General features: G+C 47.7%; 2 protein-coding genes and 1 long non-coding RNA gene across 4 annotated transcripts in view; 1 reads left to right on the forward strand and 2 right to left on the reverse strand.

Moving 5' to 3' along the window:
- The window catches only part of LOC126952843 (uncharacterized), a 195,649-nt gene that overhangs the window by 170,041 nt on the left and 1,894 nt on the right, over nucleotides 1-23,714 (forward strand). The window lies entirely within an intron of this gene.
- On the reverse strand, nucleotides 14,336-15,117 carry TMEM217B (transmembrane protein 217B). The gene has a single exon (XM_050787849.1). It carries the CDS (start codon nucleotides 15,115-15,117, stop codon nucleotides 14,605-14,607), a length of 513 nt encoding a protein of 170 aa, XP_050643806.1. The 3' UTR covers nucleotides 14,336-14,604.
- Nucleotides 14,336-23,714, reverse strand: part of TMEM217 (transmembrane protein 217) — a 29,386-nt gene continuing 20,007 nt past the window's right edge. The window contains exons 2-3 of one of the 2 annotated variants that reach the window (XM_050787832.1): nucleotides 20,819-21,198; nucleotides 14,336-15,144 (exon numbers count right to left, since the gene is read on the reverse strand). In XM_050787832.1, coding sequence (XP_050643789.1) covers nucleotides 15,130-15,144; nucleotides 20,819-21,198 — 395 coding nt within the window. In that variant the 3' untranslated portion in view covers nucleotides 14,336-15,129. Of the gene's footprint in view, nucleotides 15,145-20,582; nucleotides 21,199-23,714 lie in introns of both variants that reach the window. The other variant, XM_050787831.1, reaches the window with a different exon arrangement.

Raw genomic sequence — 23,714 nt, forward strand, 5'->3', positions numbered from 1 at the left:
ATTTTATTCCAGTCTAGTCTGTTCCATTCTATTCCTTTTTGACCTGCTTAACTGATTTCACAATACTCTAATGGATGAATTACAACCCTTACCACTGCCCCAGAGAAAAATGTAAACTCAGCACAGCAGTGGGGGCTGGGGGTGATGAGAGGTGGCGGGCGGCAGACGGGAGTCCCCTTCAAGACATGGCAGCTGCTCACTCTCCAGCCTCCCCTCCAGCTGCTACCCACTAGCACTGCTGCAACCCTACTGAGCTCCCGCTTCCTGCAACACACCATCCTGTTCCACACCACCTTGTCTTTGCACTTGCCATGCCCTCCATCTGGAATGCCTTCTGCCCTAACCCTGACCCTTGACCTACCTTCCACCCCACAACCACTGGCCTTGCAGACTGTCTTCACTTTTCATTTTTCAAAACCCAGCTTGTGTGTCACCTCTCCAAAGAAGGCTTTCTTACCAGTAAGTCACCTACAAAGAGTTAACCTACCCCTTGGTACCCCCAAACCCTTTATTATTCTGTATCACAACTGATGTACTTAGCTGTCAGCTTTCCCTCCTACCTTGTGAGCACCGCGAGGGCAGGAACACAGGGCCTCAGTTTCCTTATATGTAAAATAGGAAAAACAATATGATTTATTTCACTGTCTTGAAAAATAAATTGGTTCATTCGTGTAAAGCATTTGGAGCAGTACCTGGTAAACACTCAATCAGTGTTAGTTCTGATGGCTTATTTGCGTATTTCTCTCCGCTAAACGGTAAGCACCTGGAGGGAAAATCTCCCTCAGGGCTTTTTGTCCAGGTCTGGCTCACAGTAGCACTCCATAAGTGTTGACTTTCATTGGTAAGTCACCTGGAAATGCAGACCAGTATCGCCGCCATACCTGGCTAGTCTATAACATTGTAATGATGAGCAGGTCACTGAACATCTAGCCAAGTGTAACCTACTCCGAAATAGATGGCCCAGGGAAATCAAGCCTGCCACCTCTACTTGAGGCCAGGCACAGTAGCTCACACCTGTGATCCCAGCACTTTGGGTGGCTGAGTGGGGAGGATCCCTTAAGGCCAAGAGTTCAAGGCCAGCCTGGGCAACAAAGTGAGACCTCTTCCGCAGGGACACCTTATTTTTTGTATTTTTATACAAAAAATAACAATTAGCCAGGCAAGGTGGTATGTGCCTGTAGTTCCAGCAACTTGGGAGGCTGAGGCAGGAGGACTACTTGAGCCCAGGAGTGTGAGGCTGCAGTGAGCTGTGACCACACCACTGCACTCCAGCCTGGATAACAGAGAGAGACTCTGTCTCTTAAAAAAAGTATGTAAAATAAAATAAAAATTATTTGAGCAATTCAACAAACGTGGCAAAGAGAAACTTGTGGATTTATGTTTATTAAGACTGCCCACAATTCTTTGACCAAATTTGAACTACCCTGCAGTTAGAAGAAATGTTTCATTATGAAAAAGGACTTGACTGTTGTGGGAAACAGAGAGTAGGATTAGTGGGTTCTTCTCTGCTTAATGGTGGGGTCTCCTGGAGGATGAGAGCTGGGTCCCCCAAACCTCTGCATCCCCCAGGCCCAGTTGCAGAGAACCAGAGACCACTCCAGGTATTTGCAGCAGAAAGGGATTTAATACAGGGACTTGCTTCCTTCAACATCCTTGGAAGGAGGGGTATAGGAGGCTTCATGCTTGGCCTTTGGGAGTAACTCCTGAAGGAACACCACTGAACTGGCCCCCCGGAGAGCCACTGCCACTACTCCCGACAGGAAGACAGGTATCAGGAAGCTACAGCTGCTCACTAAGCTAGCGATCAAACACTGGAACGTTGCTGCGGAGATCCAGGGAGTCTCCATGACCTTATTTGCCAGGAGCAAAGTCAAAGGCAGCAGGAAGATGGGCTCTGCCTCACTTCCACCTTCCCAAGTTCACTCTCCAGGTGCAGCCTCCAAGACTGTATCTGCCAAGGCATCCGGAATGTTGGTTTTAGCTTTCTGCTCTGAGGCCCAGGAAGGTACATTAGAGGGATTGGAAGGCATACTGGTCCACCTTGTCTTCCATGCCCTCCTCACCGTGCTCCAGTTGCTGGCTTTCTTTTTTTTTTTTTTGAGACGGAGTTTCACTCTTGTCACCCAAGCTGGAGTGCAATGGCGCGATCTTGGCTCCCTGCAACTTCCATGCCCCGGATTCAAAGATTCTCCTGCCTCAGCCTCCTGAGTAGCTGGGATTATAGGCGCCTGCCACCATGCCTGGCTAATTTTTGTATTTTTAGTAGAGATGGGGTTTCACCATGTTGGCCAAGGCTGGTTTTGAACTCCTGACCTCAGATGATCTGCCTGCCTCGGCCTCCCAGAGTGCTGGGATTATGGGTGTGAAACACCGCGCCCAGCCCAGTCACTGGCTTCCTGACTGTTCTTGGAACACCCTAGACTTGCTCCCCCTGCTTGGAACTTTGCACTTGCTCTTTGCTTCAAATGTCCTTCCCACAGAGCTTCTCAGTCGTGTTAAGCATCACCTCCCCCAGAGAGACATCCTGTGTCCAAAAGCCTCCTGGCTGCCCATCTCCAGTGAGTCAAGAGCGTATTCCTGAGCCAGTCAATCATGAGAGGACAGAACTACTAGGACTGGCAACGTCTTGTTATTTGGGACCAAACTCTCAATTATACTACCTTGTCTCATTCTCTTCCCAGCACCTATCATAGCTGAAATGATTATATAGATGTGCATGTTTCGTTGCTTACCATCTGTCTTCCCCCTCAGAATGTAAGTTTCGTGAGAGCCGGAATTTACCTGTTTTCTTCACCTTTGTCACTCCAATATCTAGAACTGGGCCTGATATATTTAGTATGAACTCAATAAAGATTCGTTGAATGAATCACTGACAAATAGAGATAACATAGCACTTTGGACTTCCTCTCTTACCTGATTTATCACATAGTACTGTAATGACTTCCTGACATGCTCTCTACTTGATTCAGGGCCAAGACTGCATTTTGCTTTTTATTTTTGCCTCACTTAGCACAAGGCATATAGTTGACAAGCCATACGTTTTGATGAATGAATAAACTTTGACGAATGAAAGAAGGTGTGAATGCATATGTTTGGGAAACATAGGTGTGCTCCAGGATGTCAGAAGGTGGAGAAGGTGGATGGTTATTGTACACAGGTGATCAAATGCTAAATAAAATAATCCCAATCAGGCCAAAAAATGCAAGAGTTCCTCAGATCAAAGGGTGGGGCAGGTGGGGCCAGGCCGAGGTCCAGGTAGCAGGGAGGAGGCTGGAGAGGAAGATGCTGGGAGCTGGGAAATGCTTGAAAAGGAGCTGCAAAATGTTTATTTGCTGAATTGACAGGATTCCTAATTGCTTGGGCACTTTTTATTTTTCTTTTCTTGTTTTTTTATTTTTTTAATTTATTTTTTATTTTTTAGAGACAGGGTCTCACTACGTTGCCCTATAGTGACCAGCTCAGGCTGGTCTTGAGCTCCTGGGCTCAAGCGATCCTCCTGCCTCAGCCCCCCAAAATGTTGGGATTACAGACATGAGCCACTGTGCCCAGCCACTGGGACACTTTTACAAGTACTTTCTCCCAATGCCTCTGAAAGGAATCCTTTATTTCCCCCAAAACTCCGTTTGAGAAGCAGGCTGACTTCAAATCCATTCTCCATCACATCATTCACAAAAGACCTCTCGTCAGTGCCACACTGTCGGGGGAGAGAAACCAAACATACATTTTAAATAAGATGCCCCTCACAGGATACATTTCTGTATCCTTGGTAGGAGGCAGAAGGAGATTTTAAAAACATGTAAAGTCTGAAAAAAATTTTGAGTTTTATGTATCTTTAATATGAAAGTTATTTCTAATAATCACCAGGTAATTATTTCTTTTTAATCCCTTCCAGTACAGAAGCTACCAAGTAATTATTTAACTCAGTCTTTTACATATACACAAGCACACACACACATATACAAGCATAGACATACAAACACACATACACACAGACACAACATACACAAATACACACTCATATTCACATACACAAACACAGATGCACAAACATACACACGTAGATACAACAGACACAAATACAAACATGCACATGCACAAACCCAGATTACGAACATACACACACACAAATGCATACATTCACATACACAACACAGATGCACAGACACGCACATCATACACCAAACACACATGCATAAAACCCTTGTTTCCTAAGCAAACTAACACAGGAACAGAAAAAAAAATACTGCATGTTCTCCCTTACATGTGGGAGCTGAACACTGAGTACGTATGGAAACAAAGAAGGGAACGACAGACATCGGAGCCTACTAGAGGGTGGAAGTTTGGAGAAGGGTGAGGATCACAAAACTGTGGAATCCAGCCAAGTGCAGTGACTCACACCTGTAATCCCAGCAGTTTGAGAGGCTGAGGCTAGCAGATCACTGAGGTCAGGAGTCCGAGACCAGCCTGGCCAACGTGGTGAAACCCCAACTCTACTAAAAATACAAAAATTAGCCGGGCATGTTGGTGGGCGCCTGTAATTCCAGTTACTCGGGACACTGAGGCAGGAGAACTGCTTGAGCCCACGGGGCAGAGGTTGCAGTGAGCCGAGATCACGCCATTGCACTTCAGCCTGGGTGACAGAGGCAGACTCTGTCTCAAAACAACAAAACAACAACAACAAAACTGTGGAATCCCAGCACTTTGGGAGGCTGAGGCGGGCAGATCACAAGGTCAAGAGATTGAGACCAGCCTGGCCAACACGGTGAAACTCCTTCTCTACTAAAAATACAAAAATTAGCCAGGCGTGGTGGTGAGTGCCTGTAATCCCAGCTACTCGGGAGGCTGAGGCAGGAGAATCGCTTGAACCCGGGAGACGGAGGTTGCAGTGAGTCGAGATCATGCCACTGCAATCCAACCTGGGCTACAGAGTGAGGCTCCATCTCAAAAAGAAAAAAAAGAAAGAAAAGAAATCTGCACACGTGCTTGTGAACCTAAAATAAAATTTAAAAAAATAATAATAACAAAATAGGTGTAAAACAAAACAAAAAAATCCTTTGTTAATGAAACGAAATATGATCAGAGGCATTTGTAAAAATTATTTCCCAGGGAATAAAATCATAATTTATTTGTGGGAAAAAAGTAAGCATTTAAAGGAGTCCCTGTTTTCCTAATAGCTGGTGAGAGGATGACATGGGAGGGAGGCTGAGAGCGCTTCCCTGCGCATCTTCCCTGTGTGTCTGGGAGTCAGGGGCTCAGTCCTTGTCTCCAGGCAGCCTCCTCCAGGGCCCTTCATAAAACACTAGCTGGGTGGAGACAGTGATGCAGTGGGGGTGGGGGGCAGGCAAAGCTTTAGTCCATGTGTACAGACCAACAGTCAGAAGTCACTGAGGTCAGGCACAGTGGTGCACTCCTGTAATCCCAACACTTCGGAAGGCAGAGCCCGGAGGATCACATGAGCCCAGAAGTTCAAGACAAGCCCAGGCAACATAGCGAAACCCTGTCTCTACAAAAAAATACAAAAATTAGCCAGGTGTGGTGGCATGTGCCTGTAGTCCCAGCTACTCAGGTGGCTGAAGCGGGATCACTTGAGCCTGGCGCCACTGCACTGCAGCCTGGGTGACACAGCAAAAACATTAAAAAAAAAAAAAAGAGAGACTGAAGAAAGGTAGCAAGTCCTGTGGGGAGGACTAGGGGAAAGGAGGCTAGGGAAATGGAGAGTGAAGGCTACGAGGTGAAAAGAAGTAAACCTCATGGAAACACTGACGTATCTTGAACCAGTGGGGAGAAACTGACAGAGAACGAAGTTTGTCCTCCGTGGGACACTATTGCTAGAAATGACTTGGAGCTAAAGGCAGCCACAGTCAGGTGGGAAAGTTGCTGAAGAAATACTTGGTGGTTAGACACCTAAGAGCAGAGGCCGTGGGAAAGCGGAGACCCTCTTCTGTCTGGGGAAGTTCCATGCCTGCGTGCTTCCTCTTGACACTATCATCCGCTGCACACAGCCCCTCCGGTAACCCTAGGTGGAAATGACTGAAAAGAGCTTACAGATCTGCTATCCCAGGGGTACCTGCGCCTTCTCAGGCTCCCACTTTTCCTTTTCCTCCTTCCCTTCTTTTTTCTTTTTCTTTTCTTTCTTTTTTGTTTTTTTTGAGACAGGGTCTCATTGTCATCCAGGCTGGTGGGAGTGGTGTAATCTTGGCTCAATGCAACCTCTGCCTCCCAGGTTCAAGAGATCCGCCCACTTCAGACTTCCAAGTAGTTGGGATACAGGCACACACCACCATGTTTGGCTAATTTTAATTTTTTTAATTTTTTTTGAGACGAAGTCTTGCCCTGTCACCCAGGCTGGAGTGCAGTGGAGCGATCTCGGCTCACTGCAACCTCCACCTCCCGGCTTCCAACGATTTTCCTGCCTCAGGCTCCCGAGTAGCCAGGGCTACAGGCACCCGGCACCATGCCCAGCTAATTTTTATATTTTTTGGTATAGATGGGGTTTTGCCATGTTGGCCATGTTGGTCTCAAACTCCTGAACTCAAATGATCTGCCCCAACTCAAAGTGCTGGGATTACAGGCATGGCATGAGACACTGTGCCCAGCCTAATTTTTAAATTTTTTTTGTAGAGATGAAGTCTTACTATATTGCCCAGGCTGGTCTTGAACCCCTGGCTCAAGCCATCCTCCCGCCTCAGCTTCCCAAAGTGCTAGGATTACAGGCGGGAGCCACTGCACCCAGCCTTCTTCCCCTCCTTCCTAAGGGCTAAATCATACTATCTTCCAGGACTCGGCTTACAGGTTTTCTCCTCCAGGAAGACTTCCCTGACTTTCCACCTCCAAGGCCTCCTCCTGCAGCCCCCAGTGCTTCCTCTAGCACCCATCGTCCTGGGTCCAAATAGCCCAAGTGGCTTGGCCCTTCACTAGGCTGGGAGCCCCTTGGAATGTGGGCTGTGTCTTGCTTCCCCGGGTATTCCTCAATTCCTAATTCAGGGTCTGCCACACAGTAATAAACTGTATGAAGAAAAGTAGGATGGAAGGCTGGGGGATCTTCACGGACTGAAAGTGTCAGGGATGGGTGACAGCTCTTAGAGTGCTGCTCTTCCCGGGGACACCTGCACTGTTAGAAAGACTTGTTTTCCACTGGTGAGATGGAGATGAGGTGGTGCTTCTAGTGGTAGCAGTTGGTACAAGGGAACAGGACTGGGAAAGGAGGAAAGGAATAAGGGGCTGAAATCGTGTCGTTTGTGGGCATTTTCCTACCTGTGTTTAGATTCTTCACCAGAATCTGCAGAATTGAATGAGAGAAGAAAGGAGCAGGAACAGGAGACTGAAAGAGCAGTAATAATTTGCCCCTCATAGGCCGGGCATGGTGACTTATGCCTGTAATCTCAGCACTTTGGGAGGCGGAGGTTGCACTGAGCCGCAATGGTGCCACTGCACTCCAGCCTGGGTGACAGAGACTCTGTCTCCAAAACAAAAACAAAAACAAAACTGAGAGTCTATGTCCATTCATTCCATGAATCTTTATCAAGCACCTGCTACATGCTGGGTATTGAACTAGGTGCTGGGTAAACATCAGTGAAGTAAATATGGTGCTCACATTTTTGGGGGGTGGTGGTGGGAGAGGCAACTGTATAGAGTAAGTCAGGTGATAGTACATGTTATGAAAAAATGTAGCAGAATAAGTGGGAAAGAGACACATGGGCGGGGTAAGGAGGGGCTGTTTCACACTGGTTGGTAGAGAAGGCCTTTCTGATGCCTTTTGAGCAAGAGAGGAAGCTGGTGAATAGCTGGAGTAAGAATATTCCAGGCGGAAGGCACAGCGAGTGCAAAGGCCCCGAGGCTGGAGTGTGCTGGCTGTGTTAGGGGGACCGAAAGGAAGACAGCATGGCTGCAGCAGAGGGAGGCGGGGCAAACAACGTGGTTAGAAAGGACATCAGACGGTGACAGGAGACTGGGTTATTTAGCAGCTGGCATGCCATGGTAAGGACTTGGGATTTCTACCCTGAGTGTGGTGGGGAGCCCTGGCAGGCTACAGGAGCGGAGTAGAGACATGATCTGACTCAGGTTTCAATAGGAGCCCTCTGGTGGCTGGGCGGAGAAGAAGAATCTCTGTATGACCGTAAAGGGAACACAGCGGCGGCGTGGGGAGGCCAGTCAGGAGCTGCTACTGCAATAGCCTGGGCAAGAGATGGTGATGGCCTGGGCCAGGAAGGTAGCAGGGGAGGTGATATGAAGTGGTTGGATATGGATCTGTATTGAAGGGTGGGCTGATGGGGAGTGTTGAGGGGTTAGATACAGGCTCAGAGAAAGAGAGGACTCAAGGATGCCTCCTGGGTCTTTAACTTGAGCAATGGAAGGGTAGAGGTGCCAAAGACTGGAGGTTAGGGCAGGTATATGGGAGAAAATCAGGAGTGTGGATTGGGATACACTCCCCAATTTTTATTTATTTATTTATTTGTTTGTTTGTTTATTTATTTATTTATTTTGAGATGGAGTTTCGCTCTTGTTGCCCAGGCTGGAGTGCAGTGGCGCTATCTCGGCTCCCTGTAACCTCCACCTCCTGGGTTCAAGCGATTCTCCTGCCTCAGCCTCCTGAGTAACTGGGATTACAGGCACCCGCTACCATGCCCGGCTAAGTTTTGTATTTTTAGTAGAGAGGATTTCACCATGTTGGCCAGGCTGGTCTTGAACTCCCGACCTCAGGTGATCCACCCGCCTCAGCCTCCCAAAGTGCTGAGATTACAGACATGAACATTCCGGGCTACACTCCCACATTTTAAGAAAGTTTTTAAAAAAAATTTTTTTTTTTTTTTTTTTTTTTTTTTTTTTTGAGACGGAATCTCGCTCTGTCGCCCAGGCTGGAGTGAGTGGCGCCATCTCGGCTCACTGCAAGCTCCGCCTCCCAGGTTCCCGCCATTCTCCTGCCTCAGCCTCCCGAGGAGCTGGGACTACAGGCGCTGCCACCATGCCTGGCTAATTTTTTTTTGTATTTTTAGTAGAGATGGGGTTTCACCATGTTAGCCAGGATGGTCTCGATCTCCTGACCTCGTGATCCACCCACCTCAGCCTCCCAAAGTGCTGGGATTACAGGCGGGAGCCACCGCGCCCGACCAAAAACAATTGTTTTTACATTAGTTGGATGTGGTGGCACACCTGTATTCCCAGCTACTCAGGAGGCTGAGGTGGGAGGATCACTTGAGCCCAGAAGTTCAAGGCTGCAGTGAGCTATGATTGCACCACTGCACTCCAGCCTGGGTGACAGAGTGCAACCCTATCTCTAAAAAGCAAATAAAAGTAGAGACAGCCTGAGTGAGACCCTGAAAGAATCTGAGTCAGAGAACCAGGCAAGCTGTGTCTGGACTCCTGTCCGCAGAAACTAAGACAGAATAAATGTGCTGTCTTAAGCAGCTAATTTTGGGGTAATTTGATAACTAGTACATGTCACATCTCTACAAAAATGTCTCTACGACAGTAGCCACCCCAAAACGTATCCTGACTGGGTATGCTGGCTCATGTCTATAATCTCAGCACTCTGGAAAGCCAAGGTGGGAGGATTGCCTGAGGCCAGGAGTTCAAGACCAGCCTGGGCAATATAGGGAGACCCCATATTGTATTTAAAAAAAAAAAAAAAAGAGTTGTGTAGGGGAGGATCTGCTTCCAAGCTCCCTCATGGGGCTGTTGGTAGGATTCTGTTCCTCATAGGCTCTTGGCTGGCGACCTCTGCTCCTGGCAGTGTGAGCCTTTCCATAAAGATACTCTCAACATGACAGCCAGCTTCCCTCAGGGAGCGGGCAGCACTGATGTCATCATCTTTCTGTAACCTAACCTTGGAAAGGACACCCCATCGCTTTTGCTATGTTCTCTTTGCTAGAAGAGGATCACTGGGTCCCGCCCACATCTAAGAAGAGGTGATGAATGTGAATATCAGTTGGCAGGGATCTCTGGGAACCATGTTAGAGCTGGCTGCCACATCCAGAAAGCCACTACATAAACAAAGCCAGGGTATAGGGGAGAGGTCCAGGCTGAAGATGTATATGGGGCTTATCAGTGATGGGTCTGGACCAGGTGAGCTGGGAGCGAGTGAGACAGAGAACGAGACCAAGGACTGAGCCGGGGGCACTCCAGTGTTTGGAGGTCGGGAAGATGAGGAGAGGCCAGCAAAGGAGACTGAGGAGAAGGAGCCAGTGCGGCAGGGCAGGGCAGGGATGGAGATGGAGGCAGAGGAGCCGCCAGAGAAACCTGTTGGCAGGAGAGAGGGATCAGCAGTCAAAAGCCACTGCAGGACAGGTCAGCAAAGGTGGAGAACTGACCACTGGCTTGAGCAGTGTGGATATCGCCTTGAAAAGAGCAGTCCCAGTGGGGCGGTGGGGGAGAAACCTAACTGGATAGGTTCTAGAAAGCACAGGAGACCAGGAAGTGAAGGCAGAGGCAACCATGCTTTTGAGGAGTCTTGGTATAGAGGATAGCACAACCTTGCGTTTGAGTGTCTTAAACTTTCTTTTTTTTTTTTTTTTTTTTTTTTTTTTTTTTTGAGACGGAGTCTCGCTCTGTCACCCAGGCTGGAGTGCAGTGGCCGGATCTCAGCTCACTGCAAGCTCCGCCTCCCGGGTTCCCGCCATTCTCCTGCCTCAGCCTCCCGAGTAGCTGGGACTACAGGCGCCGCCACCTCGCCCGGCTAAGTTTTTGTATTTTTAGTAGAGACGGGGGTTTCACTGTGTTACCCAGGATGGTCTCGATCTCCTGACCTCGTGATCCGCCCGTCTCGGCCTCCCAAAGTGCTGGGATTACAGGCTTGAGCCACCGCGCCCGGCAAACTTTCTTAACTAAAGTAACTCTCAGTTGAGCTGATTCCTGGAACTCTGCTTCTCCCTACGCTTCTTCAACACACAGGTCTCCAGTTCCCCAATGTTGCCCAGGTTCACCTCCCACCCTAGCGACCTCAACCGGGATGGGGAATCAGAATCCAGAAGTTGGCCCATGTTTTATATTTTGTGTTTCCGGTACTAGCAAGTCACAATCAGACAAGGCATGCCTTGTGAGACTGGGGCAGAGGCACACACATTAGCTCCCAGTCATCAGCTGGAAGCTCCGTAAATCCTGAACAGCCACCCTTAGAGGATTTGGTTTAGGGGCCAACAGCTCTAAGCAAAAGCTTATTACAGACTGCCATCTTGTGGTCATTTGGGGAACTGGCCCAGGTTCAAACTGATGTTGGGAAGAGTTGAGTGAATTATAGGTTATAGGATGGTACCTGGCTCTGAGTGTTCAGTAAAAGCCAGCTACTGTCACTCTTATGCTCATGATTTGGAATAGTATGGCCAAAACAAACATGTCTCTTGACTTTACTCCCAACATTTTTCAAGGGAAAAGGAACTACCCTAAAAGGAGGTGCTTCCTTTTTATCTTGGTAAAAGTAAGAATGAATCAGGGAGCCAACTTTCCTGTATGAAGTCAGATGATGAGATGCAAGTCCTGCTTTTGCTACCATATGACCTTGATCTCATCACTGAAGCCCAGTGAGCTTCAGTTTCGTCAAACCATAAAACAGGAGCTTTAGGATGAAGACTACACAACTGGTGAATGTGAAGAGCTCTCAGGAAAAGCAGCGCTCCTAGTTCAAGGTGGGGGCCGGCCAGCTCTCAACACGGGGGGCCTGTTGCTTTACAATAGTGTCTCTCAACTAGGGGTAACTTTGACCCCCCTCACCCCAGGGGATGTTTGACAATGCCTGGAGATGTTTTTGGGGGTTCTTTTTGTTTTTCAAAGGGTTGGTCCTGTGTTTTTGTTTTGTTTGTTTGTTTTTGACAAGGAGTCTCGCTCTGTTGCCCAGGCTGGAGTGCAGTGGTGTGATCTTCACTCACTGCAAGCTCCGCCTCCCAGGTTCACGCCATTCTCCTGCCCCAACCTCCCAACAAGCTGGGACTACAGGCGCCTGCCACCACGCCCAGCTAATTTTTTTGTATTTTTAGTAGAAACGGGGTTTCATCGTGTTAGCCAGGATGATCTCGATCTCCTGACCTCGTGATCCGCCCACCTTGGCCTCTCAAAGTGCTGGGATTACAGGCATGAGCTGCCGCGCCCAGCCCTGTTTTTGTTTGTTTGTTTGTTTTTTGAGATGGAGTCTCACTCTGATGCCCAGGCTGGAGTGCAGTGGCACCATCTCAGCTCACTGCAGCCTCCACCTCCTGGGTTCAAACAATTCTCCTGCCTCAGTCTCCCAAGTAGCTGGGGCTACAGGTGCCCGCCACCACGCCTGGCTAATTTTTTTTTTGTATTTTTTTTTTTTTTAAGAGGCGGAGTCTTCACTCTGTCCCCCAGGCTGGAGTGCAGTGGCACCATCTCGGCTCACTGCAAGCTCCGCCTCCCGGGTTCGCGCCATTCTCCTGCCTCAGCCTCCCGAGTAGCTGGGACTACAGGCGCCCGCCACCGCGCCCGGCTAATTTTTTGTATTTTAGTAGAGACGGGGTTTCACCGTGTTAGCCAGGATGGTCTTGATCTCCTGACCTCGTGATCTGCCCGCCTCGGCCTCCCAAAGTGCAGGGACTACAGGCGTGAGCCACCGCGCCCGGCCTTTTTTTGTATTTTTAATAGAGATGGGATTTCACCATGTTAGCCAGGATAGTCTTGATCTCCTGACTTCGTGATCTGCCCTCCTTGGCCTCCCAAAGTGCTGGGATTACAGGCGTGAGCCACCGCGCCCGACCCTGTTTTTGTTTTTTGTTTTTTGAGATAGAGTCTCACTCTGTCGCCCAGGCTGGAGTACAGTGGCGCCATCTCAGCTCACAGCAACCTCGACCTCCTGGGTTCAAGCCATTCTCCTGCCTCAGCCTCCCGAGTAGCTGGGATTATAAGCACTACCAAATCCAGCTAATTTTTGTATTTTTAGTAGAGACGGGGTTTCACCATGTTGTCCAGGCTAGTCTTGAACTCCTGACCTCAAATGATCCACCCACCTCGGCCTCCAAAGTGCTGGGATTATAGGCATGAGCCACCTTGCCCAACTGATCCTGTTTTATTATCTGACTTGAAAACTACATAATCCACCAGCCCAGGAGGGGATGGGTGGGCTTAATCCCTTGGAGATATTTTTGGTCATGACAGCATGAGGAACAGGTGGATGCTACTGGAAAATAGTGGGTAGAGGCCAAGGATGCTGCTAAACATTCTACAGTGCAAAGGACAGCCCCTGCAGGACAGAATTATCCAGTCCAGAATGTCAGTAGTGCTTCAGTTGAAAAATCCTGGCACTATCTTAAATGGGGATCCTTCTTGCCATGTTATTATGAACCAACATGAGAAATTGCTTTCTGAAAAGTATGAGGGAAGCAGGGTAAGACATGATTCTAGAAAGGGGTCTTTTCTATGGTTACTGCAGGAGTAAAGTGAATCTCCAGAGGCTGTGCTGTCCAATAGGGTAGCCTTTTTTTTTTTTTTGAGACGGAGTCTCGCTCTGTCACCCAGGCTGGAGTGCTGTGGCCGGATCTCAGCTCACTGCAAGCTCCGCCTCCCGGGTTCACGCCATTCTCCTGCCTCAGCCTCCTGAGTAGCTGGGACTACAGGCGCCCGCCACCTCACCCGGCTAGTTTTTTGTATTTTTTAGTAGAGACAGGGTTTCACCGTGTTAGCCAGGATGGTCTCGATCTCCTGACCTCGTGATCCGCCCGTCTCGGCCTCCCAGAGTGCTGGGATTACAGGCTTGAGCCACCGCGCCCGGCCTTTTTTTTTTTTTTTTTTTTTTTTTTTTTTTTTTTTGAGACGGAGTTTCGTTCTTCTTACCCAGGCTGGACTGCAATGGCGTGGCCTCAGCTCACTGCAACCTCTGCCTCCTGTGTTCAAGTGATTCTCCTGCCTCAGCCTCCTGAGTAGCTGGGATTTCCAGCACCCACCACCACGCCTGGCTAATTTTTATATTTTTGGTAGAGATGGGGTTTCACCGTGCTGGCCAGTCTGGTCTTGAACTCCTGACCTCAAGTGATCCACCTGCCTTGGCCTCCCAAAGTGCTGGGATTACAGGCGTGAGCCACCATGCTGGGAGGATAGGCTAGTCTTGAGCCATCCATACATAGTTATTGAAATGGAAATTAGCTAAAAAAGAATAAGATTTAAAATTTGGTTACTGGGTTGTAATAGCCACATTCCAAGTGCTCAGTTGCCACACATGGCTAGTGGCCAGCACAGATAGAGAACATTCCCATCAGCACAGGAAGCTCTATTGGACAACACTGCTCCAAAGGACTCAGCAGAACCGGCATCTGTGGGCCAATCCATAAAGGAAGAACTAGAAACTAAGGATATGCAGAGCAGAGGAGACTGTGAGAGGCAAAAACAGACACCAGTGAGATGGTTAAGTAAGCACAAGGCCACATATCATTAACTGCTAAAACAAGTCACACAACACATCTGTAAAATAATTGATCCGCACAACCTGCCCTCTCCCGAGAATCATTCTTCAGTGCATAAAACTCAAAAGCCCTGACAAACCAAGCAGCATCAACAGAAGCCAGGCAGGGTGGGGAGATTCCATTGTTGAGGAGCACCATTCCCTCCCACCTTTCCTGGCATGGTTCAGTTTAATTTCCGGTACAACATTCCCAGACAGACAGGTGGTCATGAGTTCACTGCAGTGGTGGAGGAGAGCATGTGGCGGCGTTTCCTGCTCACAGTCTGGGATTCCTTGTAAAGGTTGTATGCATGCTTGACGATGACGGGCAGACAGAAAAAGTGCAGGAGCATGTGCGAGATCTGGAAGACCAAGTGGAAGTAACTCAGCTCCTTGAAGGAATCTTCAATGATCCTGTTGAGGACCAGGACTATGGAGAATTTGATGCACTCGTAAGTGATGATCCACATGGCATAGATCAGCAGCCCCATGTAGATATTCTTGTGGATACTATAAAGGAGGAAGCAGCTGATGATGATGGTGGTGAAGGAGAGGCCAGTGCTGATGTTAGCCCTGTTGGACAGGATCCAAGTGACTAGCTCTGACTTTGAGTCCATGTAGATGTGGAACTTGGCCTCATAGCCAATGTGTGTCATGTGGTTCACGTCAAAGATGAAGAACTGGATGCTATTGAGGACAGAGAAGATGCCCACCATGAGGGACAACATCCTGACGTTCATTTTATACTTGTTTTACCAGAGCACCTCCTGCAGGAAGAAAATCATGAAGACACATGACAAGATGGCAGAGGTAGCCTTAGACAGATCCCCCAAGCCACTATATATAAATAGGAGAGTTAAGAGCAATGATGGTGTGTGGACAGGCAATAGGCTGGAAGTTAAGAGACATGGGGTCTAGTCCCTGCTCTGACCTAACTAGCTAGACATGACCACCTCATTGGGAAATGAATGTATCACTGGCCTGGAACTCTCCTCAGTAGCTTCCAATTCTGCTATTCCAGTTTCAGCTTTGTTTTAAAGTGGCAAAAAGAGTGCTCCTGTTGATGTAAGTTTGTGGGAATTCAGAGGCTCTTGTACGTATTGGGAATAATGATGGTGTGAATGAAGCTCCCATCTGGGGAGTCTGCTTCTCTGAAGTCAGAAAACTCTCATGGCTCCTCAAGGGCTTGGAATCAACCCTGACATCCCCTACCCCCCGACTCTTTCCTTCCAAGCCCTTAGAAATTTCCCTGATTTGCTCCCTGGGTATGGCCCAGCCTTGTCCCAAGTCATAGGGTTTGGCCAGCAGGCATGGAATGGGTAGAGGTTTATGGAGCCAGGCAAGACTTACTGTGTTCTCTGCCCAAGGCCAAAATGCCTTAATAATAAGCGACCATTGTGCAGGTGAAGGCCCAGTGGGCAGACCTCCAGCTGCAACCTAGGTTACACCTGAGCTCTAGAGGTCAACTCATGGCAGGCAGCAGGAAGCTGGTGCCCAAGCTGATCCCTTGAGGGCATGTTGATAATGGAGGACCCAAGGCTGGGGTAGGCTGGGCCCCAGTGCATATGTTCCTCCACAGCCTGTATCTCCTTCTTACTGGCGCCCAATTCAGAGGACTCCTGAGCAAACCTCTCTCCTGTTCATTCACTACACTGGCTAGCTACCTCTGTTGCGGGGCAAAGGAAGGGGCACAGTCACACATGAGGAGAACACAGGGCTGTCCTCTGGCCGATGAATGTCCAATGGGGGATAACTTGTTGGAAGCCTGACCTGGCCTCTCTCTGAGGTGACCAGAACGGGTCCTGTCCAGCCAGGCAGAGCACAGACAGACTGCCACTGGCCTCTCTCCTGTCCTCTCCTCTTCACTCACTGGATCAACTCCAAATACAGTAAAACATACAGAATGTGAAATTCACCACTTTAGCCCTTTTTGAAGGTGCAATTCAGTGACATTAAGTACATTCACTACGTTGTCGTGCAAGCATATCGCTATTCATCTCCAGAACTTCCTTTCTCTCTCTCTCTCTCTCCCTCTCTTGACAGAGTCTTGCTCTGTCACCCAGGCTGGAGTGCAGTGGCACGATCTTGGATCATTGCAACCCCTGCCTCCCAGGATCAAGCGATTCTCCTGCCTTAGCCTCCCAAGTAGCTGGGATTACAAGCATGCACCAGCATGCCCAGCTAATTTTTGTATTTTTAGTAGAGACTGGGTTTCACCATGTTGGCCAGGCTGGTCTTGAACCCCTGACCACAAGTGATCCTCCCGCCTCAGCCTCCCAAAGTGCTGGGATTGCAGGCATGAGCCACCACGCCCGGCCATCTCCAGCACTTTTTCATCATCCCCACCAAAAACTATGTACCCATTATAAACATCAACTCCCCGTTCCCCTCTTCCCCCAGTCCCTACTAACCATTTTTCTTGCTGTCTCTATAAATATGCCTGCTCTAGGTGTCTCATATAAACGGAATCATACAGCATTTGTCCTTTGGTATCTGGCTTACTTCACTTAGCATCAGGTTTTCCAGATTCATCCCAAATATCCTTATATTTTATTCCCCACCATCCTCCCAACCCTGTGTGACTCCTGATACACAAAACTCTCAGTGCACTCTAGAACCTGGCTGGAGGGCCCAGGAGGGAGGCAATGTGTTGTCTGGTGGATGGCTGCACTCATACTTCCCTGTCTGCACCAATGAAACCTCACCTCTGCTCAGTTCACAGGGCAGCCTTCAGAGCAGCCACTACCCATGGGGTACTCACCTGAATCATCTAAAAATACGGCCCTGAACCACACAGTTTTACTCGTTTGCTTTATGTCTATGTTGCAAGTTTCAAGGAAATGTCTATATAAACCCCACTGGTTCCACAGCTCTGCTGTCCCAGCCTTGGTCTCCACCCTTGGCACCTCTCTCCTGAGTCACTATAATAATGGCCTAACTTCTCTTTCTGCCACTGGCCAAGGTCTTCTGGTACCTTCTATTCATTCAACACTCACTCAGCAAACATCTATTGTGTATCTACTAGGTGCTGGGGGATGAGCTTGGCACTGGAGATAAGCAGGTAAATATGCTAGTGTGGAAGTTAGACAAATAAAAAAACAAATGACTAAAAATTGCTTTTAATTAATAAAAAAGAAAACATGAGGCAGGCGGATCACGAGGTCAGGAGTTCAAGACCAGCCTAGCCAACATGGTGAAACCTCATGTGTACTAAAAATACCAAAATTAGCTGGGCGTGGTGGCACGCGCCAACTACTTGGGAGGCTGAGGCAGAATAATTGCTTAACCAGGACCCGGGAGGCAGAAGTTGCAGGGAGCTGATATCACACCACTGCACTCCAGCCTGAGCTACAGAGCGAGACTCCATCTAAAAAAAGAAAAAAGAAAACTTATAGTGCAATGTGATAAATGTGATAGAGGAAGAGATGGCTCAGTGTTGTCAAGATGTAACAATGAGAGAGATGAAAATCATTGGATGAAAATCGGGGAGGCTTTCTGGAGTAGGCAATAGCTGAGCTTGGGTCTTAAAAGACACGGGCATTAACTAGGCAGAAAAAGGAGGGACTTCACCCCAAGCAAAGGGGACAACACAAAGGTGTAGGCACAGGGACAGGCAAAAGCCATTTTGGAAACAGCAAGTTTGGCTTAGCTTGAGCAGAGGGGAAGGCTGTGTAGGTTGGCAGAGGCCAGATGAGGAATGATCCTTACCTGCTACCAGCCATGTGGATGTTTCTCTGAAAGGTAAAGGAGAGGTTCTTCAGGGTGTGTAGGTGTGTGTGTGTGTGTGTGTGTGTGAGAGAGAGAGAGAGAGAGACAGACAGACATAATCAGATTTGCATTTTATTTTATTTATTTATTTATTTTTGAAACAAAGTCTCACTCTGTTGCCCAGGTTGGAGTGTAGTGGCGCAATTATGGCTCACTGCAACCTCCATCTCCCAAGTTCAAGCGATTCTCCTGCCTCAGCCTCCTGAGTAGCTGGGATTACAGGTGCCCGTCACCATACCCGCCTAATTTTGGTAGTTTTAGTAGAGAAGGAGTCTCATCATGTTGGCCAGCTTCGTCTTGAACTCCTGACCTCAAGAGATCCACCCACTTTGGCCTCCAAAAGTATTGGGATTACAGACGTGAGCCCCTGCGCCTGGCCCTATTTGCATTTCAGAAAAATCTTTCTTGGTGCTATGAGGGCCATGGGTCAGAAAGGGATCAAAGGTGGAGGTAGACAGAGTAGTTGAGAGGCCATGGAAGGAAATAAGGTGAAGTAAGGCAGCAGATGGATGTTGGGGCACAGATTTGGGGCCTGGGGCTGTGGGAAAAGGAGTCTGGGATGAGCACCTGGATGGAGGACAGCCCATCCTCTGAGGTGAGGAGCACAGGGGCAGGAGAGCACTTAGGATGGGAGCGGGGAAGACAATGATGAGTACAGCTTGGCAAATGGTGAGTACTATGGTTTGAGTGTTTGTGCCTTCCAAAATTCATGTTGAAACTTATTCCCTAATGCAACAGCATTAAAAGATGGGGCCTTTAGGAGATGATTAAATCATAAGAGCAGAGCTCTCATGAATGGAATAAGTGACCTTATAAAGGGGCAGGAGGGGACTAGCTAGTTTATTTTGCCTCTCCATCCCTTCTGCCATGTAAGGACAGTGTTTGTGCCCTCTGGAGGACACAGAAACAAGGCACCATTTGGAAGCAGAGAGAGCAGGCCCTTACCAGACACCAAACCTATTGGCACCTTGGTATTGAACTTCTAGCCTCCAAAAGTGTGAGAAAATAAATCTCAGCTCTTTATAAATTACTCAGTTACTATAGCAGCAGTGGGTGACTCACGCCTGTACTCCCAGCACTTTGGGAGGCTGAGGCAGGTGGATCATCTAAGGTCAGGAGTTCAAGACCAGCCTGACCAACATGGTGAAACCCCGCCTCTACTAAAAATACAAAAATTAGCTGGGCGTGGTGGCCTGTGCCAGTAATCCCAGCTACTCAGGAGGCTGAAGCTGGAGAACCGCTTAAACCCAGGAGGCAGGGGTTGCACTGAGCCGAGGTCGCACCATTGCACTCCAGCCTGGGCTACAGAGCGAGACTCGGTCTCAAAAATAAAAAACGTGCTTTGGACAGTCTCTGAACCTGAATGCAAAGTGATATCTGTTTATTTGTGATAGTATGTAATCATATACTGTCTTATATGATTGGCTAATTGATTCATAAACAATAATTTACTTTCTTCCACTAAACTACAAAATTCTCATAGTCATTCATATCTTATACATTTTTGTATATGGTGTATACACAATGTTCAGTACAGTGTTCACACTACAGAGTACAGCACAGCGACAGATACAGAAATATGTTTAACATATATCTTTTGATTAAGGAAGTGCCTTTCACACTCCTTGACAAATTTGGGAAGGGTGGGGAAATTCAAGACAGACGAATTTTCTCTATTTTTATTATTTTTCTTATCTGGAAAAAAACAGAAGAATAGTGGGGAAATCATAGCACAAACCCACCCCAGGACCAACAACATCCTTTGTGCTACAAAAATCTGAGGTATAAATACAGATTTGCTTATCCCAGGGTTAAAGAGCTGTGGGTTGAAGGCTAATGAAGATGCCAAGAAAAAAGGATTGCCATACTGCAATTCAGCTTCATCTTATTCCGTTCATTTTGACCCATCAGGTGGTAGAAAGGTGGAGTTCACAGAAGAAGGTTTGATAAATCACAATATCCTTTAACTAAATACCCTCAATGAGCAGGATGTTCAAGTTGTGATTATAATCACATTTTCTCTCCATGTTCTCCTGAAAGAGTGGCAGTAGAGTTTCTACTTGCGGAACTGCTAAGCAAAAGTAGGGGGAAGAAAAGGAAATAGAACTACGCCAGGAACCTGAGATACCTACCTCTCAGGGGAAAGAAAAGGGCCAACATGATTGCTTATAGTGGTGAATAAAGCTGCTAATTTTTTTTTTTTTTTAGACAGAGTCTTGCTCTGTCACCCAGGCTGAAGTGCAGTGGTGGGATCTCGGCTCACTGCAACCTCCACCTCCCAGGTCAAGTGATTCTCCAGTCTCAGCCTCCCAAGTAGCTGGGATTACAGGCGTGTGCTGCCACACCTGGATAATTTTCTACTTTTTAAAGTAGAGACGGGGTTTTGCCATATTGGCCAGGCTGGTCTTGAACTCCTGACCTCAGGCGATCCACCTACCTCTGCCTTCCAAAGCGCTGGGATTCCAGGTATGAGCCACTGAGCCCACCCAAAACTGATAATCTTTTATTTCTGCTGTGGAGAGCCTCCGCTGTAGAAATTCGTCTCTTGTAGGAAATTATATTGCCCTGGCTCTGGTTTTTGTAGGTTATGTGGGCATAGGTGATGACAAAGAACATCCAGAAACAGTGCATGATGGTACGAGACACCAAGCCAAACCAGCGCATGATTCTGACCTCTGTAACGCTGAAGTCGTCATTGGTGAGGATTTGTATTACGACGTTTACGGTTTCATAGAAAAAAATCCAGGCAACGTAGATGACCAGGCCCCTGAAGATCTGGGCATACACTGAGTACAGGAGGAAGCAGCTGATGAGGATGGTGATGAAAGAGAGGAAGAGGACGATTTTAAAACTCCAGCAGATGATGAAGTCATTTATGATGCCACTTGCACTCTCGTACTTTAGTGCGATCTCACTGCAATTGCCATGCCCTAGGTGACTATGTTCAAAGATGAGATACATGTGTACGGCCATGATGGTGAAGACCCCTGCCAACACGGTGCCCATTTTGGCAGTCATCCCACACCACTGCTGCTGTTTCACGCCGAGACCTCCTGTGAAGACAGACAACATGAGGGGGAATTCTAGTTCCTGCCAACATGGTAAATTACCAGGGTTCTGCCTCCTTTCCCAGTCCACCTTGGAGAAACATAGACAGCAATATGAAAACCAAGAAACTATAGTCTTGGGAAGACAGAGGCTGTTTAAAATGGATTGGGGGTGGGGAAGAGAGAGGATTCAGTCAAGTCGGTGGCAATGACCAAATAAAATTACAGCAGTGGGGCCGGGCGCGGTGGCTCACGCCTGTAATCCCAGCACTTTGGGAGGCCGAGACGGGCGGGTCACGAGGTCAGGAGATCGAGACCATCCTGGCTAACACGGTGAAACCCCGTCTCTACTAAAAATACAAAAAATTAGCTGGGCGCGGTGGCGGGCGCCTGTAGTTCCAGCTACTCAGGAGGCTGAGGCAAGAGAATGGCGTGAACCCGGGAGGCGGACTTGCAGTGAGCCGAGATCGCGCCACTGCACTCCAGCTTGGGCGACAGAGCAAGACTCCGTCTCAAAAAAAAAAAAAAAAAAAAAAAAAAAAAAAATTACAGCAGTGGTTCTCAACCGTGGATTCACCTTAGAATCACCAAAAGTACTCAAGTCCAGGCCCCACCCCAGACCAATCACAACATTCTCTGGTTGGGACCCAGGCAGCAGTATTTTTCAAAACTTCCTACTAATTTTCATAGGTAGCCAGTGTTGGAAAAAGCTGAGTTAGAAAAAGATGGCTTAAATTATGCTCTTAGCTAGGCACGGTGGCTCATGCCTGTAATCCCAGCACTTTGGGAGGCTGAGGTGTGAAGACTGCTTGAGTCCAGCAGTTCAAGACCAGCCTGGGAAACATGGTAAAACCCCATCTCTACAAAAATTAGTCAGGTGTGATGGTGCATGCCTATAGTTTTAGCTACTTGGGAGGCTGAGGTAGGAGGATCACTTGAGCCCAGGAAGTCAAGGCTGCAGTGAGCTGAGATCGTGCCACTGCACTCCAGCCTGGGTGACAGAGCAAGACCCTGTATCAAAAAAAGAAGCCGGGTGTGGTGGCTTACGCCTGTAATCCCAGCACTTTGGGAGGCCGAGGCGGGCAGATCACGAGGTCAGGAGATTGAGACCATCCTGGCTAACACGGTGAAACCCCGTCTCTACTAAAAATGCAAAAAATTAGCTGGGCGTGGTGGTGCGCGCCTGTAGTCCCAGCTACTCGGAGGCTGAGGCAGGAGAATGGCATGAACCCAGGAGGCGGAGCTTGCAGTGAGCTGAGATCGCGCCACTGCACTTCAGCCTGGGCCACAGAGCGAGACTCCGTCTCAAAAAAAATAAAAAAAAGAAAAAAGAAAAAAAATTATGCTGTTAATTCTCCTAGCATTGCCTTGGGCTACCATTGCTGCCCAGATGGTGAAAATTGCCTGTACTCGTTCAGACCTGAGTGCAGATGTTTCAGAATATAACCAGGGCAGCACAAGAACCCTGTTGGGTGGAGATGATAAAAACAGGTGGACGCCAACTGGCTTCGGGCAATCGCTTCTCTACTACATATCAAAATACGGATTACAATGAAAGATGTATACTGTAAGGGAAATTTAGAGCCTTAAGGTGGACTAGCCTTATAATAGAAAAGAAAATGCAATAATGAGCTAAGTATTCAACTCAAGAAGTTAGAGGGAAAATAACAACAATACAAAAGTAGGAGGAAGAAAATAAATAGAAAAGCATAAGTCAATGAAACAGGAAATAAAGTAGAGGGACTTCTGACTAGTTGGTTATTTGGGCTGACATGTTGCTAAAAAGCAACTTAAAATGCTGGATAAAATAGTTTAAAAATATAAAGTATAGAAGTGCTGCCCAAGTGGAAGGAAGTAAATTTTGCTCTGAGGTTATTTGCCAATCTAGGCAAACTTGGATTTCATTATGACAGCAATGCAGGGTAAAGAAGAATGAAATCAAAGCTCAGGGTCCACCAAGGTGAGGAGTCTTTCCTGTATTAGTTGTGAGCATCCCCAGAGGCCTACGATTTGGGGAAAGGTGAATCAGAAGTAAACCTCCCCTACATCTTTCTGCCAGGAAACTCCAAGAAAAGTTGGCTTGTTAACTACACTGAGCAGGTAGGGAGAAAACTCTCCTTGAGACATTGTAATCATAACTGACCTTTTTTTTTTTTTTTTTTTTTTTTTGGTAGATTTATAGTCCATATTACATGAAGAATTTTTTTGTAACTTTAAGTTATAAATCTAGTTTAAAGTAGTCCTAAACTGAAAGTGTGTCTAAGTGTCTGGCAGAAGCAAATTCAAACCCTCTCTGGAGGATTGTACTTTTATGCTGGTCTTCATTCTCCATGAATTTTCATCAGCAGTTTTTCAGGGACAAGGACAAGTATATAGTGAAAAATAACCAAGCACGTAAGGAACAAGGCATTGTGAGAACCAGCTGAAACAACAGATAGCAAAACGGAACTGCAGTAGTATCTGATCATAAAACAACTATGGTTACTATATTTTTGCATTATTTAAAATTTTTGTTTTACTTT

This window comes from Macaca thibetana, chromosome 4 (genome assembly GCF_024542745.1).
Source record: "Macaca thibetana thibetana isolate TM-01 chromosome 4, ASM2454274v1, whole genome shotgun sequence".
NCBI lineage: Eukaryota > Metazoa > Chordata > Mammalia > Primates > Cercopithecidae > Macaca > Macaca thibetana.

Coding starts and splice junctions, on each gene's coding strand:
- TMEM217B (XM_050787849.1), bottom strand. CDS start 15,117: ATGAACGTCAGGATGTTGTCCCTCATGGTGGGCATCTTCTCTGTCCTC.